Source organism: Haliotis rufescens, unplaced genomic scaffold, assembly GCF_023055435.1.
Source record: "Haliotis rufescens isolate VD_foot unplaced genomic scaffold, xgHalRufe1.0.p SCAF_14, whole genome shotgun sequence".
In the NCBI taxonomy this organism is placed as follows: Eukaryota; Metazoa; Mollusca; class Gastropoda; order Lepetellida; family Haliotidae; genus Haliotis; species Haliotis rufescens.
In genome coordinates, this window is record NW_025963824.1 from 24,611,235 (window position 1) to 24,629,038 (window position 17,804).

The window sequence follows — 17,804 nt, forward strand, 5'->3', positions numbered from 1 at the left end:
AGGTCCATGTATCTTTTGTCACATTGTGGATTTAGTTAAGCTGTGGAGATTGTTGTTGCTTGGTGTAAAACCCAGTGTCATATTTATCATAATTGTCAGTGTTAAATTTTTAAATATCTGTCTTTATTGTTTGAGCTTTATGGGTTAGATCATATTATGTAACATAAATAAGGATAGAAAACGACAGGTTTTGTCGAATCTTGGAACAGAGGTGTATGTTAGCTACCAGGGACAAAGCCATTGTTTGTTTTGACCCACTAGAATGCGAACACATTGAGATATAACGTCTGTAGTCTGCTTCACAGTCGCCTTTATTGAAGGCTAGTACTGAACCAACCTCAGTTGGTGTATGCCACTACAAAACTCTGGCCTTCAGGTGAAAGTGGGTGACCAGCTGTGTTACACATTGTCCGGATAACAGACTGTTCTCAAAATATAATATAACGAAGCTTTGAGTAGTTCATCTGTATCAATAAGTGTTCCTGGAACCTACCTGACAATATGTGAGGTGCAGATCTTCCGTAAGTTATCATGGTGACATGTCATATTACTTATTAACAATACATATTATTATTTTATGGCATTGAAAAATCACATCAGAATAAAAACACGAAAATAAGATAATTACTATGACAGCTGACTGTAAATAATCACATTCTAAGTTATAGATAGATGTTCAATGAAAGTATGTATCGGGATATAAAAGGACAGTTGCAAGGCAAAAGAACGAGACGAAGAAACCATTCCATTTATCCTGATAAAGTAATGCTACAACTCCTCCATCTGTCTTAAAGGACAGCCAAATAAGCGGCTACCATGAATAGCATATGGGCGTCTGTAGTGAACAGTTCGCTCAAAGGGCTCTATTCACTTTTAACTATTGGCCCACAACTCCACATAGCATAGCATATAACTGTCTATACAGAAGAAGTCGGGCAAAGGGCACTTTTCAATTTCAACTACTGGACCACGAGCGACTGTGAATATCTCCATGTACATCCAGCCGGAGCAGTACTGACTTATAAAGGTTATCAGTTGGAGTATATCATCGGGATATAATTATACTACACGTGACCCAAAAAAACAACATGTATTGGATCTGGTCCATTAGTTGTGCTTTGATTTGCATCTCATAGTATGTGTACTTGTAGAATGCCGCGATGGATGGTTTGGCTCTGACTGTGAAAGGCAGTGCCAGTGTCAGGATACAACTGATGTATGTGACAAGGTGACTGGCAACTGTAGGAATGGATGTGCTGCCGGGAAACAAGGACTTGGCTGTCAGCAAGGTTAGAAAAGTGTGGTGTTTATACGCAATTCTAATAGTATTGTTTAAGTGTAACAATCTGATGGAAAAAACAGCAATTCACAAGCAGTTCCAACTGATCCTTTAATAGTGAATTTTACACGAAGTCATAAACTAAGTAATAGTTCAAAAAGATAATTTCGTACTTCATGTTTCATATGAACTTAGTTATCAAGTTTTCCTCCTGAAAAGACAGAATTTAAAGTCAAGACGTGACAATATCTTCCACAGATTGTGGCCCACATCTTTATGGTATCCAGTGTTCCTCTACGTGTGGTCAGTGTAGCGGGTCGTCGGACTGTCAGAAGGATGATGGAACATGCACACAAGGATGTCAGCAGGGTTACAGTCCCCCTTTGTGTAGAAGTGAGACTTTCAGTTATATATAGTTGGAATAACACAAAGCACACTGTTTTAGGCTTAAGTTTCTTATGATTATGGAACGAATTTTTGTCACTTTTATTACATTTTTTGTAACTGTCTTAGAAGTGTCTTGTTTTCCCTGAAGTTATCTTCTGAATAAGGCCTCTCCATCAAAATGGTTTGTTTTAGGCACAACCATTTAAGCGAACATTAAGCAAACTATTTATCACCTTGACTAGACAAATATACCGCTTCTCAAACATTAATTCGATTATCATTCTTCATATCAAGAATGTGATAAAGCGAAGAATTATGAACACACAATAAATATAATCAGCAATTCCCTTTCCATAACCACAAGAAATCGCTGCTGATCACAAGGTTGATTGAGCAATTTCGACTGTATCATGTACATGTGTTTATGAATCACTATCTAACAGGTCAACATATCACACGTGTTTTCTGACATTAACGATAGATTCCTCTGATTATCATGGATGCATTTGTTCACTATGACACAGATCTGCACTAAAGTAAATGATATTACCTATATGCATAAATCACAAATGTGTTCACTGCGTCCACCCCCAAAATCCTTGTTTTGATCATGTACTGAAAGTCGAAATTTCTCCATTCTGTTACAGCCTGTTCTTCTGGTTATTATGGGTCCACGTGTACAGGATGTGGCCGCTGTCAGAACAATGCTCCTTGTAACACGGCAGATGGGAGTTGTGATGCTGGGTGTCAAACTGGATATCAGGGGCCAATGTGTCAAGGTAAGATATCTCTTATATTTTGATTTAAAAAATCCAACGACACAGATTATCATCTGATGAAAGACATTATCTATATGCATAAATTACAAATATATTCATTGCACATTTCAAACATTTGTTTTGACCCTGTAGGTATTTTCTTCACTCTGTTATAACGCGTGACTCTGGTATTTGTGGGTCCATGTGTACAAATGTTGCCGCTGTGATACGGTGTTTTCCTCACAGGGCGGATTGGAGATGTGATGCATGGCGTCAACTTATGGTATCAGAACCCATACTGTTAATGTAGCTAGCACTTACATTTTGATTTATCAAAACCTAAATCAACCAGTCTGCACAATGATTATAAACTCACCCAATATATATGAACACCTCTGGTCCATCTGTAAATCTTCTCACCCTTTCTCAATCCAGACCAATCTGTATAGTTTAGCTGAGCATCAAGAAGGTATTATTGAGTACTTACAGTTGGGCGCCAGATAATTAGATATATACTGAACCAAATTAAAAACTTCACAATCCTAAAATTTGACATTTTGAGCAGTTATTATCGTGGGCCCTTATTGTGTATTTAAACAGTAATGGCCACGTATTGTCTTCAGATATCACCCGTTTTTGTGCAGGCGAATCGATCAAAATCATGTGCACAGCACTATAGTGGCAAAAGTGTTTTTTCACGTGCAACTGGTCGCGTGGCCATAATACCGCACGTGTTTTCAGCCATACTTGTTAGCAGTCATTAGCAAAAAAGAAAAACACAAGAAAAAACAAAAGACTTTACGGCCACTTGTCATACCACGTCTTTCAAATGTGCAATGTGAACGTGCAATCGGCATGTTGCAGACGGGAACGTCCGTAGCTGAAGTCGCAAGGACGACGGTTTGTAGTCGATGGACTGTTTATGATTTACAAACGCGTCTACAGCAAACAGGTACCACCGCTGATTGCCCTCGGCCAGATCGACCACGTGTGACGTCACATGCAGAGGATCGTCAGATTGTCTTACGTCACCTCCGTAACCGATTTTTGACGGCTACATCAACCAGAAATGAACTGTTTAGGGGTAGACTGAGTGCGCAAACTGTTCGAAACCGTCTGAGAACTGCTCACCTTCTAGCACGACAGCCATATTGCGGCCGATTCTAACTCAATTACACAGACGTCAACGTCAATTGTCGGCACAGCGACACTTACGATGGACTAAGACTAAGTCCTCTTCAGTGATGAATCCCGATTTAATCTTCGATTTGCTGATGGTAGATCGATGGTGTGGAGGCGCCGTTATGAACATTACGCCCAGTGTTGTGTACAGGAAGTTGACAGATTTCGAGGCGGAAGTGTCATGGTGTGGTGTGCTTTCTGTGGCAATGCACGTTCCAGGCTTCTTGTCATCCGTGGCAACCTCATCGCTGCTGCTTATCGCGACCAGGTACTGGCACCAGAACTTCTGCCTTTTATGGCAGCACATGGACCCTGTTTGATCTTCCAACACGACAATGCCAGACCCCACACAGCAATTTCCTTCAGAATGCGGGAGTGAACGTCATGGACTGACCGTCAAGGTCTCCCGTTCTAAATCCCATTGAACACGTCTTGGATGCTCTTGGCAGAAGTCTGCGCACTCTCCAGAACCAACCACAGAATTTGCAAGATCTTGGGACCGTTTTGCAGCAACAATGGCGTCGTCTTCCAAATCATGTGTTCACAAGCATCACAAGGTCCATGTATCTTTTGGCACATTATTGATTTAGTTAAGCTGTGGAGATTGGTGTTGCTTGGTGTAAAACCCAGTGTCATATTTATCATAATTGTCAGTGTTGAATTTTATAAATATCTGTCTTTATTGTTTGAGCTTTATGGGTTAGTTCATATTATGTAACATAAATAAGGATAGAAAACGACAGGTTTCGTCGAATCTTGGAACAGAGGTGTATGTTAGCTACCAGGGACAAAGCCATTGTTTGTGTTGACCCACTAGAATGCGAACACATTGAGATGTAACGTCTGTAGTCTGCTTCACAGTCGCCTTTATTGAAGGCTAGTACTGAACCAACCTCAGTTGGTGTATGTCACTACAAAACTCTGGCCTTCAGGTGAAAGTGGGTGACCAGCTGTGTTACACATTGTCCGGATAACAGACTGTTCTCAAAATATAATATAACGAAGCTTTGAGTAGTTCATCTGTATCAATAAGTGTTCCTGGAACCTACCTGACAGAATGTGAGGTCCAGATCTTCCGTAAGTTATCATGGTGACATGTCATATTACTTATTAACAATACATATTATTATTTTATGGCATTGAAAAATCACATCAGAATAAAAACACGAAAATAAGATAATTACTATGACAGCTGACTGTAAATAATCACATTCTAAGTTATAGATAGATGTTTAATGAAAGTATGTATCGGGATATAAAAGGACAGTTGCAAGACAAAAGAACGAGACGAAGAAACCATTCCATTTATCCTGATAAAGTAATGCTACAACTCCTCCATCTGTCTTAAAGGACAGCCAAATAAGCGGCTACCATGAATAGCATATGGGCGTCTGTAGTGAACAGTTCGCTCAAAGGGCTCTTTTCACTTTTAACTATTGGCCCACAACTCCACATAGTATAGCATATGAACGTCTATACAGAAGAAGTCGGGCAAAGGGCACTTTTCAATTTCAACTACTGGACCACCAGGCCCCGGCCCTAGCGACTGTGAATATCTCCATGTACATCCAGCCGGAGCAGTACTGACTTATAAAGTTTATCAGTTGGAGTATATAATCGGGATATTATTGTACTACACGTGATCCAAAAAACAACATGTATTGGATCTGGTCCATTAGTTGTGCTATAATTATAATATAACAGACCAACGAGGTAATGGCATGCAGCCGGAGCTGCACTGACCTATAAAGTGTATCAGTTGGAGTATATAATCGGGATATTATTGTACTACATGTGACCCAAATGACAACATTTATTGAATCAGATCCATGATGTGTGTTCTGATTTGCTTCTCATAGTATGTGTACTTGTAGAATGCAGTGACGGCTGGTTCAGCTCTGACTGTGACAAGCAGTGTCAGTGTCAGGATACAACTGAAGTATGTAACAAGGAGACTGGCAACTGTAGGAGTGGATGTGCTGCCGGGAAACAAGGACTGGGCTGTCAGCAAGGTTCGAAAAGTGTGGTGTTTATATGCAATACTAATAGTATTGTTTAAGTGTAACAATCTGATGAAAAGACAGCAATTCACGAGCAGTTCCAACTGATCCTTTAATAGTGAATTTTACACGAAGTCATAAACTAAGTAATAGTTCAAAAAGATCATTTTGTACTTAATGTTTCATATGAACTTAGTTATCAAGTTTTCCTCCTGAAAAGACAGAATTTAAAGTCAAGACGTGACTATATCTTCCACAGATTGTGGCCCACATCTTTATGGTATCCAGTGTTCCTCTACGTGTGGTCAGTGTAGCGGGTCGTCGGACTGTAAGAAGGATGATGGAACCTGCACACAAGGATGTCAACAGGGTTACAGTCCCCCTTTGTGTAGAAGTGAGACATTCAGTTATATATAGTTGGAATAACACAAAGGACACTGCTTTAGGCTTAAGTTTCACTTTTATCACATATTTTGTAACTGTGTTTGAAATGTCTTGTTTTCCCTGAAGGTATCTTCTTAATAAGGCCTCTCCATCAAAATGGTTTGTGTTCTACGCACAACCATTCAAGCAAACATTAAGCAAACTATTTATCACTTTAACAAGACAAATATACCGCTTCTCATACATCAAATCGATTATCATTCTACATATCAAGAATGTGATAAAGCGAAGAATAATGAACACACAATAAATATAATCAGCAATACCCTTTCCATAACCACAAGAAATCCCTGTTAAAACAGAGTTGATTGAGCAATTTCGACTGTATCATGTACATGTGTTTATGAATCACTATCTAACAGGTTAACATACCACATGTGTTGTCTTACATTAACGATAGGTTCCTCTGCGTATACGAATTGGACCTCTGATTATCATGGATGCATGTTTGTAAAATGTGTGCACTGTGACACTGATCTGCACTATAATAAATGACATTACCTATATGCATAAATCACAAATGTGTTCACTGCGTTCACCCCCCAAAATACTTGTTTTGAAAATGTGCTAAGAGTCGAAATTTCTCCATCCTGTTACAGCTTGCCAGTCTGGTTATTATGGGTCCACGTGTACATCACAATGTGGCCATTGTCAAAACAAGACGCCTTGTAACACGGCAGATGGGAGATGTGAAGTTGGGTGTCAAACTGGATATCAGGGGCCACTGTGTCAAGGTAAGATACCTCTTATATTTTGATTAAAAAAATCCAACGACACAGATTAACACTGTGATAGAGACATTATCCATATGCATAAATTACATATTCATTGCACATTTCAAACAGATGTTTTGACCCTGTAGGTATTTTCTTCACTCCGTTATAACGCGTGACTCTGGTATTTATGGGTCCATGTGCACAAGATGTTGCCCATGTAGAAACAACGGTGTTTTCCTCACAGGGCGGAGTGGAGATGTGATGCATGGCGTCAACTTTGGTATCAGAACCCAAACTGTAAATGTAGCTAGCACTTACATTTTGATTTATCAAAACCTAAATATACATGAACACCTCTGGTCCGTCTGTAAATCTTCTCACTCTTTCTCAATCCAGACCAGTCTGTATAGTTTAGCTGAGCATCAAGAAGATATTACAGGTATACTTACAGTTGGGTGCCAGATAGTTAGATAATACAAGCATTATTGTATTTAAGGGTTGACTTCAATGTTTTCTGCGTTAATAGAGGTATAAACGTAAAAGCCGGTGTGCACATTGTGTAAATCCACCTAGCCAATCAGAAAACAGTAAACTAGAAAGAGATTACGGCCAAGACCATGGTGTTTGAGGTCTACTGATCGTGGCGACAGATGCAAAGTTGAATACACAGTTGTTAAAAAGGTGTTCAGTTGACAAGGTTTATTCCAAAACGAACCAAGGCCTGGTCAACTGATGGTTTGCGTGAGGCGGAGGCTGAACCGAGGTAAAAAACCACAGAGGTCAGGGCATGGCTGATGGGTGATTTCTGTGTCGTCGAGCAATGGCGATGATAATTTCTCTAAGACCTCTTACTTTTGTGTCCACTCATGAACATCATATGCCTTACCTCAAAACCAGCATCATTCTTTGCTTGAATTTTTGTGGCTCGGAGACAATGTGCATTATACTTTTTTAACAACTTGCATTGCGCGAGATTTTATTCATGAATCTCGAACATTGATGGGGTTAAAATTGTTTGTCAGAGTACAAAGTGTTTTCAAGATTAGGCGTTGCTCTTGCCCCTTTTCAAAAGTGGTTAAACAGTGATTCGACAGAAGGATTTTGAAGACAAAAAGGCGCAGGGACTCAACGATGCAAGCATTTTCGTTGCCGGAAGCGTACATCCGTTTATCGGATGTCGCGTTTTCACTTTGGAGACCACCCTGACATTTTTTTCTGTTTTGTCTCGTGAGTCACCATTCTTGAAAATCTATGCCCCTCGTGATGAAGTGGATTCCCAGTTCGTACAGTACTGGGTAACGGATAACTGCATTTTTGGTTAAATGAAGGTATGAGAAAATGTGTTGTAAATCTGCCGGTGGAATCCATTGGCCGTGAAAGCCCATTTTCAGCACTGAATTTTGGATTCCCATCGAGAAGGTCATTGGCTGGTCTGAGCTGTTTGTCTCTAACAAGACCCATGTCTGCCGATGTCCCGCAGTTGCACATTTTTGGCGATTTTACATTTTTAAGCTTATTTTTGTGGAACTCCGCAGCTTGATTGGGGGAAATATTCAGGTATTTGAGAAATGTTCTTTGGACGGGGCTTAAGCATATAATTGCCTTAATTTCAGGCATAGTTTTTCGGGCATAATTTCTGTCATGTTGATGTGGCCACCGCTAACTTCACCGCCTCACAACATCAGTCTCATTGTTTCTTAAACGGAAATCGCCATCAGCCATGACTAAGCTGTAGCAGACGACGTCCTATTAATTGTGTAAATATGTTTAGTTGTGAAAATACATTTCATGCTTGTGTGTAAATTGTATTTTAAGCGATCGAATCACAATGCGTGTGACATAAACAAAAGTAGGAAAAAACACCAATTGAAGTTTTTATTCTTTGAGTTTATTGAACTGAAGGCTATGCATCTCATGGGCTAGACACTGGGGATACCGAACACATGGGCGTGGTCTATATTGTTTTAGGTTGATGGAAACATACATGGAAAAAAATTGCTGAGTTAACCGATCAAATGCCACGTAATCACTTTCAATTTAATTCTAGATGTTTATATCAAAATTAGGTTTCATCTTCAATTATGGAAATTTATTTACAAAATAATTGTCTTAACAGCACATAACAGTTGATCTGGAACATATTTTACTGAAAAAGTCGTACCCTGATACAACTTTTGCTTCTGATTCTTATGGAAACCCGTGTACAAGATGTTGGAAAACTGCTGCTTCTTACACCACTAATTGGAAATGTCATACTGGGTGTCAAACTGAATATCAGTGCCCCTTATGCAACAGATTGTCTACTCTTAAAATGCAGTTACAAAGAATGTGAAATTAGTTACATCTTCATTTAATGGCACTGGCTATGCATACTATGATAAATAAATATTTAAGCATTAGCTTACGAGCTTGGGTTGTTTTATTCCTATGAAGTGTCTAAATAGTCCAAGTAGCTTTCAAAATCTTTCAAAAAGGTAATTAAAATCTACATCCGCCAAACAACTGCGAGAAGTCGCGACTTAAACTAGTGAAGTTTTACAGTCGAAGTTATACCATCAATCTCAGTTCCCAGAGAGTGACTGCACATTGATCTGTACATTCCCATTCGTGAATCAGTGCAAACTTCATTCCACCTTTTATACATGTGACTTGTTACAAAACAATCTCTTCCATGAAAGATTTTAATCTGACATTCAACTTATAATCCAATTTCAAATTGCACAAACATTATCTTATGATACGTATATTGTAGAGAAAATATGTTGTATTTTGTCATTTAAGCGGTTTCCAAAATATATATCCTACAATGTGGTAGTTTCATCCTTTCAAGGCAAGCTTTTAACATCATCCTTCCATTCAGTGTGTGCAGTTCACTTCTATGGACCGCCCTGCCAAGGATGTGGACACTGTAAGGACGATACCCCATGTTCTGATCTTAATGGGACATGCGTGACTGGCTGTAAACCTGGATATGAACCTCCACTGTGCAACACAGGTAACATATCTTATTTCATCTGGAGTCAATTTATTGACACGTACTGATTAGATCATACATGGAATTAAATACATTATATTGGCATCGTAGTGTCAGTTTCAATTTGTACTTGACACACAGCATGTTCCGCTGGTTCCTACGGGTCGCCCTGCAGGCAGTGTGGACACTGTCAGGACAACACTAACTGCTCCAGGCAAGATGGGACATGTTCTACTGGGTGTGAGGCTGGATATCGACGCCCACTGTGCCATGAGAGTATGTAACAACAAAGACACATTCTCGCCAGACTTTGTGGAAAACTGTAGGTTATTGTAGTGACTGCAGTGCGATATCTACTGCACTTAATAGAATATATGCCTATGATGCATTCTTATGAAATTTCTAAGAATACAAGTTGGTGTGCTCCCAGAGGAAGTGACAAAAATTACAATATTTAAGATTTTCAGTGTTATGAAAAAATGTTTAACATCAGAAGAAAGTGGTAACCTACATTAATGAATGCCCCCGACTGAACCGATAACTAACACGAATCACACCCATCGTTTTCACCACTGTATTCTTTGATGTAGGTTTGTGATAAAAGTTAAACATAAAGGGAGATCACACCCACACAGTACTTATTATTCTTTCTTATCTGCCTTTCTTTTATATGGTTATTCTATTCCATTTTAAAAGAGTGTCCAGACACATTTTATGGAGTGAACTGTTCGTCAGGTTGTGGCCAGTGTCATACATTAACAACGTGTCACCATGTGAATGGAAGCTGCCCTGAAGGGTGCAGTAATGGTTACAAAGGACCTTTGTGTAAAGGTTATAATATAGCAACATTATCTCAAATAAAGACAAATGTGTAAATTACGTTTCTTATCATGTTATACAGACACTAAAATGGAAAATAAGAATGACATGTTTGGAGCTTGGAAAAGAAAAACTCGATCATTCATCAATCTTTCCTACTCAGCAGCACTGACCTTCATCCTGAAGCCTTGTTTGATGGTGATTTTACCGGATGGAATGAAACGTTATATGTAGAGTTTCATGAACACTTGCTATGAAATAGTTGGAATCGTACAATGGACAGCGATTTCTCATGATCAATGCAAGAGTTTTGTCTCTTATATTTGAGTAATGACAAAATACCTTTGGTGCAAAATCATACTTTCTTGTGAGCACCATATATACGTTTCTATTGTGTAAACAACTGTCAAAGACCAAATAAGTTTCACAAAAGAGCCAAGATAGTGTAACAAACACATCTTATGTTTCAATGGAAGAGAATAACCAGAGAATATTATCCGCCGAAACAGATTCCGTTAGGCGTGAAGGGCAAAATAGCTGTGAAAATTATACGAATGGGCCACTGAAACTAAGTGATGACACCAGGTATTCGCAGGGATATTGCTCAGTGCCTAAAGTCATAGACTAAAGACCAGAGATCCTGCCCAATATTCATGTAGATTATCTTAATCACACTTTAGCTTAATGTTGATTAAACCTCTTACAGTATCTGCTTTCGGAAAGTGCGCCCTTAAGCCTTTACAACATCAGCTTTCGGAATTTGCGCCATTAAGCCTCTTACAACAACTGCTTTCGGAATGTGCATCATTAAGCCTCTTACAACATCTGCTTTCGGAATGTGCGTCATTAGGCCTCTCATATCATCTCCTTTCAGAATTGGTCTCATTTAGCCTCTCACAATATCTGCTTACAGAATGTGCGTCATTAAGCCTCTCACAACATCTCCTTTCAGAATGAGTCTCATTAGGCCTCTTACAACATCTGCTTTCAGAATGTGCGTCATTAAGCCTCTCACAACATCTGCTTTCAGAATATGCGTCATTAGGCCTCTCACAACATCTACTTTCAGAATGTGCGTCATTAAGCCTCTACCAACATCTGCTTTCAGAATGTGCGTCATTAAGCCTCTCACAATATCTGCTTTCAGAATATGCGTCATTAAGCCTCTCACAACATCTACGTTCAGAATGTGCGTCATTAAGCCTCTACCAACATCTGCTTTCAGAATGTGCGTCATTAAGCCTCTCACAATATCTGCTTTCAGAATATGCGTCATTAGGCCTCTCACAACATCTACTTTCAGAATGTGCGTCATTAAGCCTCTCCCAACATCTGCATTCAGAATGTGCGTCATTAAGCCTGTAACAACATCTGCTTTCAGAATGTTCTGATGGTTATTATGGTTCCAACTGCACTGCTTGTGGGCAATGCAAGGGAGACAACTGCAAGTCACTAGATGGAGAGTGTCCTGGAGGATGTCAGCCTGGCTATGAAGCTCCACTATGTCAACAAGGTAAGCCTCTCTCTCTCTCTCTCTCTCTCTCTCTCTCTCTCTCTCTCTCTCTCTCTCTCTCTCTCTCTCTCTCTCTTAAGAATAACTTGCACAATCAATAAGCAATTTATACATCATAATTGTACCAGCGTGAGCCAGTAAACAAACAGGAATACTGAATGATGGTATGAAGTAAAACTGATTCCATAACAGTTTCATAAAAAAAACAGCCTTCACATTTTCATGGGTATAGAGTGTATCAACAACACCTATGGAGAAAATTGCCAACATCCCTGTGGCAATTGTCTTAATGGGACATGTCAGCCCTCCAATGGCTCATGCATACTTGGGTGCGAGGAAGGCTACAAGGGTGATTCCTGCAAACGTGAGTAGATCAAACGCTGTAGGTATTTAACAAGTTTCCTCTCCTTTATTCTAGACGTTAATAAAGACATTTGATATTATTTATTTGCGAGAGTTGGAAATTGTTTTGGAATATCAATACATCTTTGATTAGTGTCAATATCTTTCAGCGTCTACCCCGAAATGAAATAGATACATTAAACTTAATCGCATGTAATACCTTAATAACTCACTCATGAACCAAAGTATGAATTATTTTTGACTTTTTAAAATAATAGTATCTACAAGCTCTCAAAAGGGCGACGGTTCCCTATCCAGTTCCACCGTTGGGGCAATAAGTGGAGCGGCTGTAGCTGTACTAGTGGCAGTGATCCTCGTAGTCCTGTTGGTCGTCATCAAGAGGTATGTGTCATACTTATAATATCGTTTTGTAACATCTTATATTCATGATGAGTCTCTTACCTTGTGGTTTAATCCACAACAGAGTAGGTCCCAAGTACCTAAGGCAGCATACAATGTGGATCGGGTAGTCAGACACAATGACCTTGATGGCATGGGTCCGAACATCTTACCTTCAGTCACTGGTTTGCCAGACTCGATGTTTTACAGATCTCGACGAATAGTCGGAATATTGTTCACTTTGACGTCAAGCAATATTCAGTCACACAACCACTGAAACATACATGAAGGGTTTTACTTGAATATACACAACGGAACACACTATGACAGTAATAAACATTATAAAAGTTGTTTCGCATTGCACATTGTACCACACTTCTAAAGACGTGTATGCAATGAGTATTAGTTCTACGGACACTACCATTAATTGTACTACCATGTACATGAACATTAAAACAGAGGATCGTTTATGTTCCAGAAGACGTAATATGAAGTCTCAACAAGAGGAAAATACAATTTCTCTCGGTAAAGTAAAAGGTGTGTCCTAACATGTTAGTACTACGGTTATGAACTATTATTCTCGTTTTAGAATTTTCCCTTTTCATAGCAAATCAGGAACCACAATTTGCTCGCACTGATGATCATGCTATGCTTTATCTCTGTGCACATTTCGAAACAACCATCACACGTAGGGTATAAGTACACGTACATAGTTTACATCAGACACCCTATTTAGTAGCATATGTCTTTTTAATGGCATTTACCTGAAACAAAAGAACACGATGATGAATTAATATCTGATTGCTCTTGTTTCAGGTGAGAAAGACGCTCCTGCTGCAGGTAAACCTGCGCCACTTGAGAAGCCTGCTAAGAAACCAAAGCCTCCTGCAGACAACGTGTACGAGAACTCGGAACCATACTACAACGTCGTCCCAGGTCCTGTGTCCCTTGACAGACTCAAGCAGTACGTCAGGGATAGAGTGACGGGCGTGGGGTTCGAACACGAGTACAAGGTAGGGCGTGGTAAAATTGATGAATACAACTGTAATCTAAAGTAAAGACATGCCTCTTTAAAAGCGCAGGTTCATTTGTTTTGCAAAGGAGTGGAGTTATAATGATGTTATTCAGTCTTTATAATAGAGGAAAGTATGTAAATCCCTAACTATTTCGCCAATCAAAATCTTACATTTAAGGTAACCTTAATGTTTTTATATGGCATTGTCAACATGAATATACATGTTATCAGTATGGTATAGAAGGATGAATTCTTTCGAGACGTAAAAACTGCGAGCACCTGGTGTCATTACTGATTATCAGTCATATGCATAGTTTCCACAGCTATTTTGCCCTTTACGCCAAATGGAATCTGTTTCAGAGGAGAATCAAGACTAGTTATAGCATTGATGTTTTATATTTTCAGCTACTCCGTTACGGAATACACGGAGCTCATGTCGAAGGGAGAAAACCTGAAAACAAAAAGAGGAACCGTTTCTTGGAACTATTTCCATGTGAGTTTTAGTGAAATATTAATGTACATAAAAGAGCCCGTTATTGGCGTACATGTACGTTTTGGGGGTATTGTTTTATAATGAATCGTGTGTGCTGCAATCTACTGGTTAATAAAATCAATAACTAAATATGATTTTAACCTCGTTTGAAAACTTGCTCTATTTCATACATCACATGTTCACTTACACCCTCAAAACTGAAAAGAAAACAATCATCAGATCCGTATTTGTCATATTTGCACTTCCAGGTATATTTACTCTTACTCTATTCTAAAGAAGATATCATATATATGTCCTGCTACATAGGTAAATGTCACAGTCTTATGTAAATCAAAGTTTCAGGATTTCAGCTTATACGTTTGGGGTGATTTATATATGATTGGTAGAATAAACATAATGACTGGCCTCATATTCATATTTGCCTCATGCAGCGAACACGAAATTTCATTTTGAACGTGCTGACTTTGCTATACAATATGAATTTATTATTCAATTTCCTTGATGGTGTGACACTAGTATTCTAGATAGCGTCTCTATTAAAACAATGTTTATTGAGTAGATATCATCGTGTGTGTTTCGTCATATGAAAACATATCCTTATTTCTCTTTTGAACAGATGACGACAGTCGCGTGGTTCTGATGCCAGATGGTGATGCCACATGGGACTATATCCATGCCAGCTACATAACTGTAAGCCACACTTAATCAAATGGTTAGCTATTCCCGAATGTATATTATTCCAAACTGCCCCTTGCAAATAAATGAGTGAGCGAAAAGCAATTTTGTATAATGTGTTTGTCATCTGTCACTGCACAATACGTGTGTTTGTTTCAGGGCTTCTCCGAATCCAGTGTGTTCATTGCTGCACAAGGTATAAGTCTTGAACGTTATTATATGTTTGGTACATAGATGACTGATTCCTCTATAACACATATACAAAACTATTGGTATATCATTTCCCTCATTGCAAGTCTACAAAGTGGATCTGTGAACGGTTTTATTTACATACATGATTTTCGATGACCTCCTCTGTTTATTTGTTTATTGTTTAACGCCACACCCAACAATATTACAGCTATATGACACCTGTCTTTTAATTATCAAGTGTGGACCAGACAATCTAGTGATTGACATCATGAGCATCGATCCACACAATTGGGATATGATGACATGCATCAACCAAGTCAGTTAGCCTCACTACCCGATGCCGTTAGTCGCCTCTCACGACAAGGAGGGTTGCTGGAGACCTGTTCTAACCCTGCGGATCTTCACGCGTAGGCCTCCTCTGACTCGGAATTCCCCATCACACTACCAGAGTCATACCTTTCTTCATTACTCATGGACACACACTATTTTCAAACCAAGGTTGAAGGAATCTCATGGACATGGTAATTATATTCCAGGACCAAACCCTGTCACTGTGAACGATTTCTGGAGGATGGTGTGGCAGGAAAACGTCTCGATAATCATCATGCTAACTAGAGTCATGGAACTAAACAGGGTAAGCTGAACTGAAGAGTAAAGCGTTTACATGAACACATTCCTCTTGTAATAATCTGTGATGGCAACAAACGTCTGTATCTCTTTGCCTTCCCTCGAGCAACCTTCATATAACTGATAGGGGTTGAGAGCCGTCTAAAATTAGAATCCGAGGCGCATGATTGACTTTTTCAGATATTAATTATATTACCTATACATTAAGTGTTAAAACATTTTGCAGTCAAGGATGCACATAACCATCCACTTTCTTTTCAGAAAAAGTGCGAACAATATTGGCCTGACGAGAAAGAACAGAAGATGTGTGGTCGCATTGTTATCAAGCCACTGTTGGCCACAGTCAGGGCGGACTTTACCATCAGAAAATACAGTGTTCACCATTCTACGAAAGTAGGTCCTTTGGTCCTGCGCGATACTGAAGCACATGTTGCACATAGGGTGTCTCCTGAGGCATGTGACTTTGTTCGAAATATGCCTCTGTTTACTCATCTGTGAATGGGTATCCGGTAGGATGAAATGGTAGTGCGACAGTCACTGTTAACCATCTAGCCCCAACAGGAAGCTTTGGCCGTATACTCCCTAGGGAACTGTGAACGAAATGTGATCGGGGTTGTAACAGTGTAGCGCTTTGAGCATGCGTGTGTTGAAATATAGCGCAATATAAATGGTATTTCATAATATTTACTATATAGTCGGAATCGTAGTCCGCTTTAAGCAGATATTTCTTGTGGATATTAAAAAGGGGTTTGTCGCTTTATCATTATTATTATTTGTACTTAAAAATAGTTAATTTAAGGAAATCGGAGTTGTGCAATATGTTGTTATCAGAATTGACACTTCCTCTGTTCCATATGAGTGAGTGAATGAGAGAGTATGGTTATACGCCACTCTTAGCAATATTCCAGCAATATCACGGCGGGGTACACCAGAATCCAGGTCTTCGGCATGACGAGCGAACGCTTTAACCACTAGGCTACCCGACCGCTCCCGTTCCATATGAGACATGTAGATCTGTTTTATTTGAGATGCTAATTCTAGCCCTCTGACAAGAGGAAAGTGAGGCAGCTTCACTTCACGTCCTGGCCTGACCACGATGTTCCTTCAGCGCCGGCTCTGGTCGGCTTCTGGAAGCAGTACAGGAGTCTGACGTCATCAGAGGAGGACATTACCGGACCTGTTGTAGTTCACTGCAGGTATGTTGCCTGTAACATTTTCAAGATATGTTTGCGCTTTCAACTAGAAACAAAATACCTCTAGCAATTCAAGTGGCACCGTTTGAAGACCTGCACAGTGATACCCGTTTCCAGAGGATGTCTTTATACCTTCATATGTATCCAGCATACCCAGTGATATACAGTCGGGTACACTGATCCTTTCACTTTTACATATTCTTTTTACTTATATCATGTAATTCTCATTTTAAAGATTTAATCATTTTGGACAGCAAAACTGCAGGATTCATATCAAACCATGCTTAATAAAAGATGGGATGTGTGTAGGCATTTTCATTTTTTTCTACAACATTCTGTGCCTCAATTTACTGTACTATAATAATATCGAATTAATGCATTATTGCCATGTAAACTTGGGAAACGTATCTGCAAGAACGTAATGAGAAATGAAGAATAGGTTAATACCGTTTCTCTAATATGTGATCTCTTGCTGACTGAAAATTCTGTATTGCCTCATCGTCACTGTATTTGTGATCTCCGAGTACTACACCTTTGTATATAATTGCCTGGTAATTTATTACATGCTGTTGTTTTCTCTTTGTGACCTACTGTGTATCTGATCTCCAAATGAGTCTCCTGCATATCTGACTTGCTGGCAACTTATTTTTTATGTCTTCAGCGCTGGCGTTGGACGTACGGGGACGTTCACTGCTCTGGACAACCTCTTTGATGAAGCAGAGTCTCTGAACAAAGTAAACGTGTTCTCGTGTGTGTCCAAGATGAGAGAGGCTAGGATGAACATGGTGCAAACTGT

The 17,804-nt window shown here is 39.4% G+C and overlaps 1 protein-coding gene across 1 annotated transcript in view; it reads left to right on the plus strand.

Annotated features, from left to right (window-relative positions):
• Positions 1–17,804, plus strand: part of LOC124131181 — a 344,512-nt gene that overhangs the window by 28,273 nt on the left and 298,435 nt on the right. The window contains exons 14-23 of the mRNA XM_048395185.1: positions 1,152–1,289; positions 1,538–1,672; positions 2,314–2,445; positions 5,481–5,618; positions 5,866–6,000; positions 6,650–6,784; positions 9,627–9,761; positions 9,882–10,016; positions 10,437–10,571; positions 11,941–12,072. Coding sequence (XP_048251142.1) covers positions 1,152–1,289; positions 1,538–1,672; positions 2,314–2,445; positions 5,481–5,618; positions 5,866–6,000; positions 6,650–6,784; positions 9,627–9,761; positions 9,882–10,016; positions 10,437–10,571; positions 11,941–12,072 — 1,350 coding nt within the window. The remainder of the gene's footprint in view (positions 1–1,151; positions 1,290–1,537; positions 1,673–2,313; positions 2,446–5,480; positions 5,619–5,865; positions 6,001–6,649; positions 6,785–9,626; positions 9,762–9,881; positions 10,017–10,436; positions 10,572–11,940; positions 12,073–17,804) is intronic.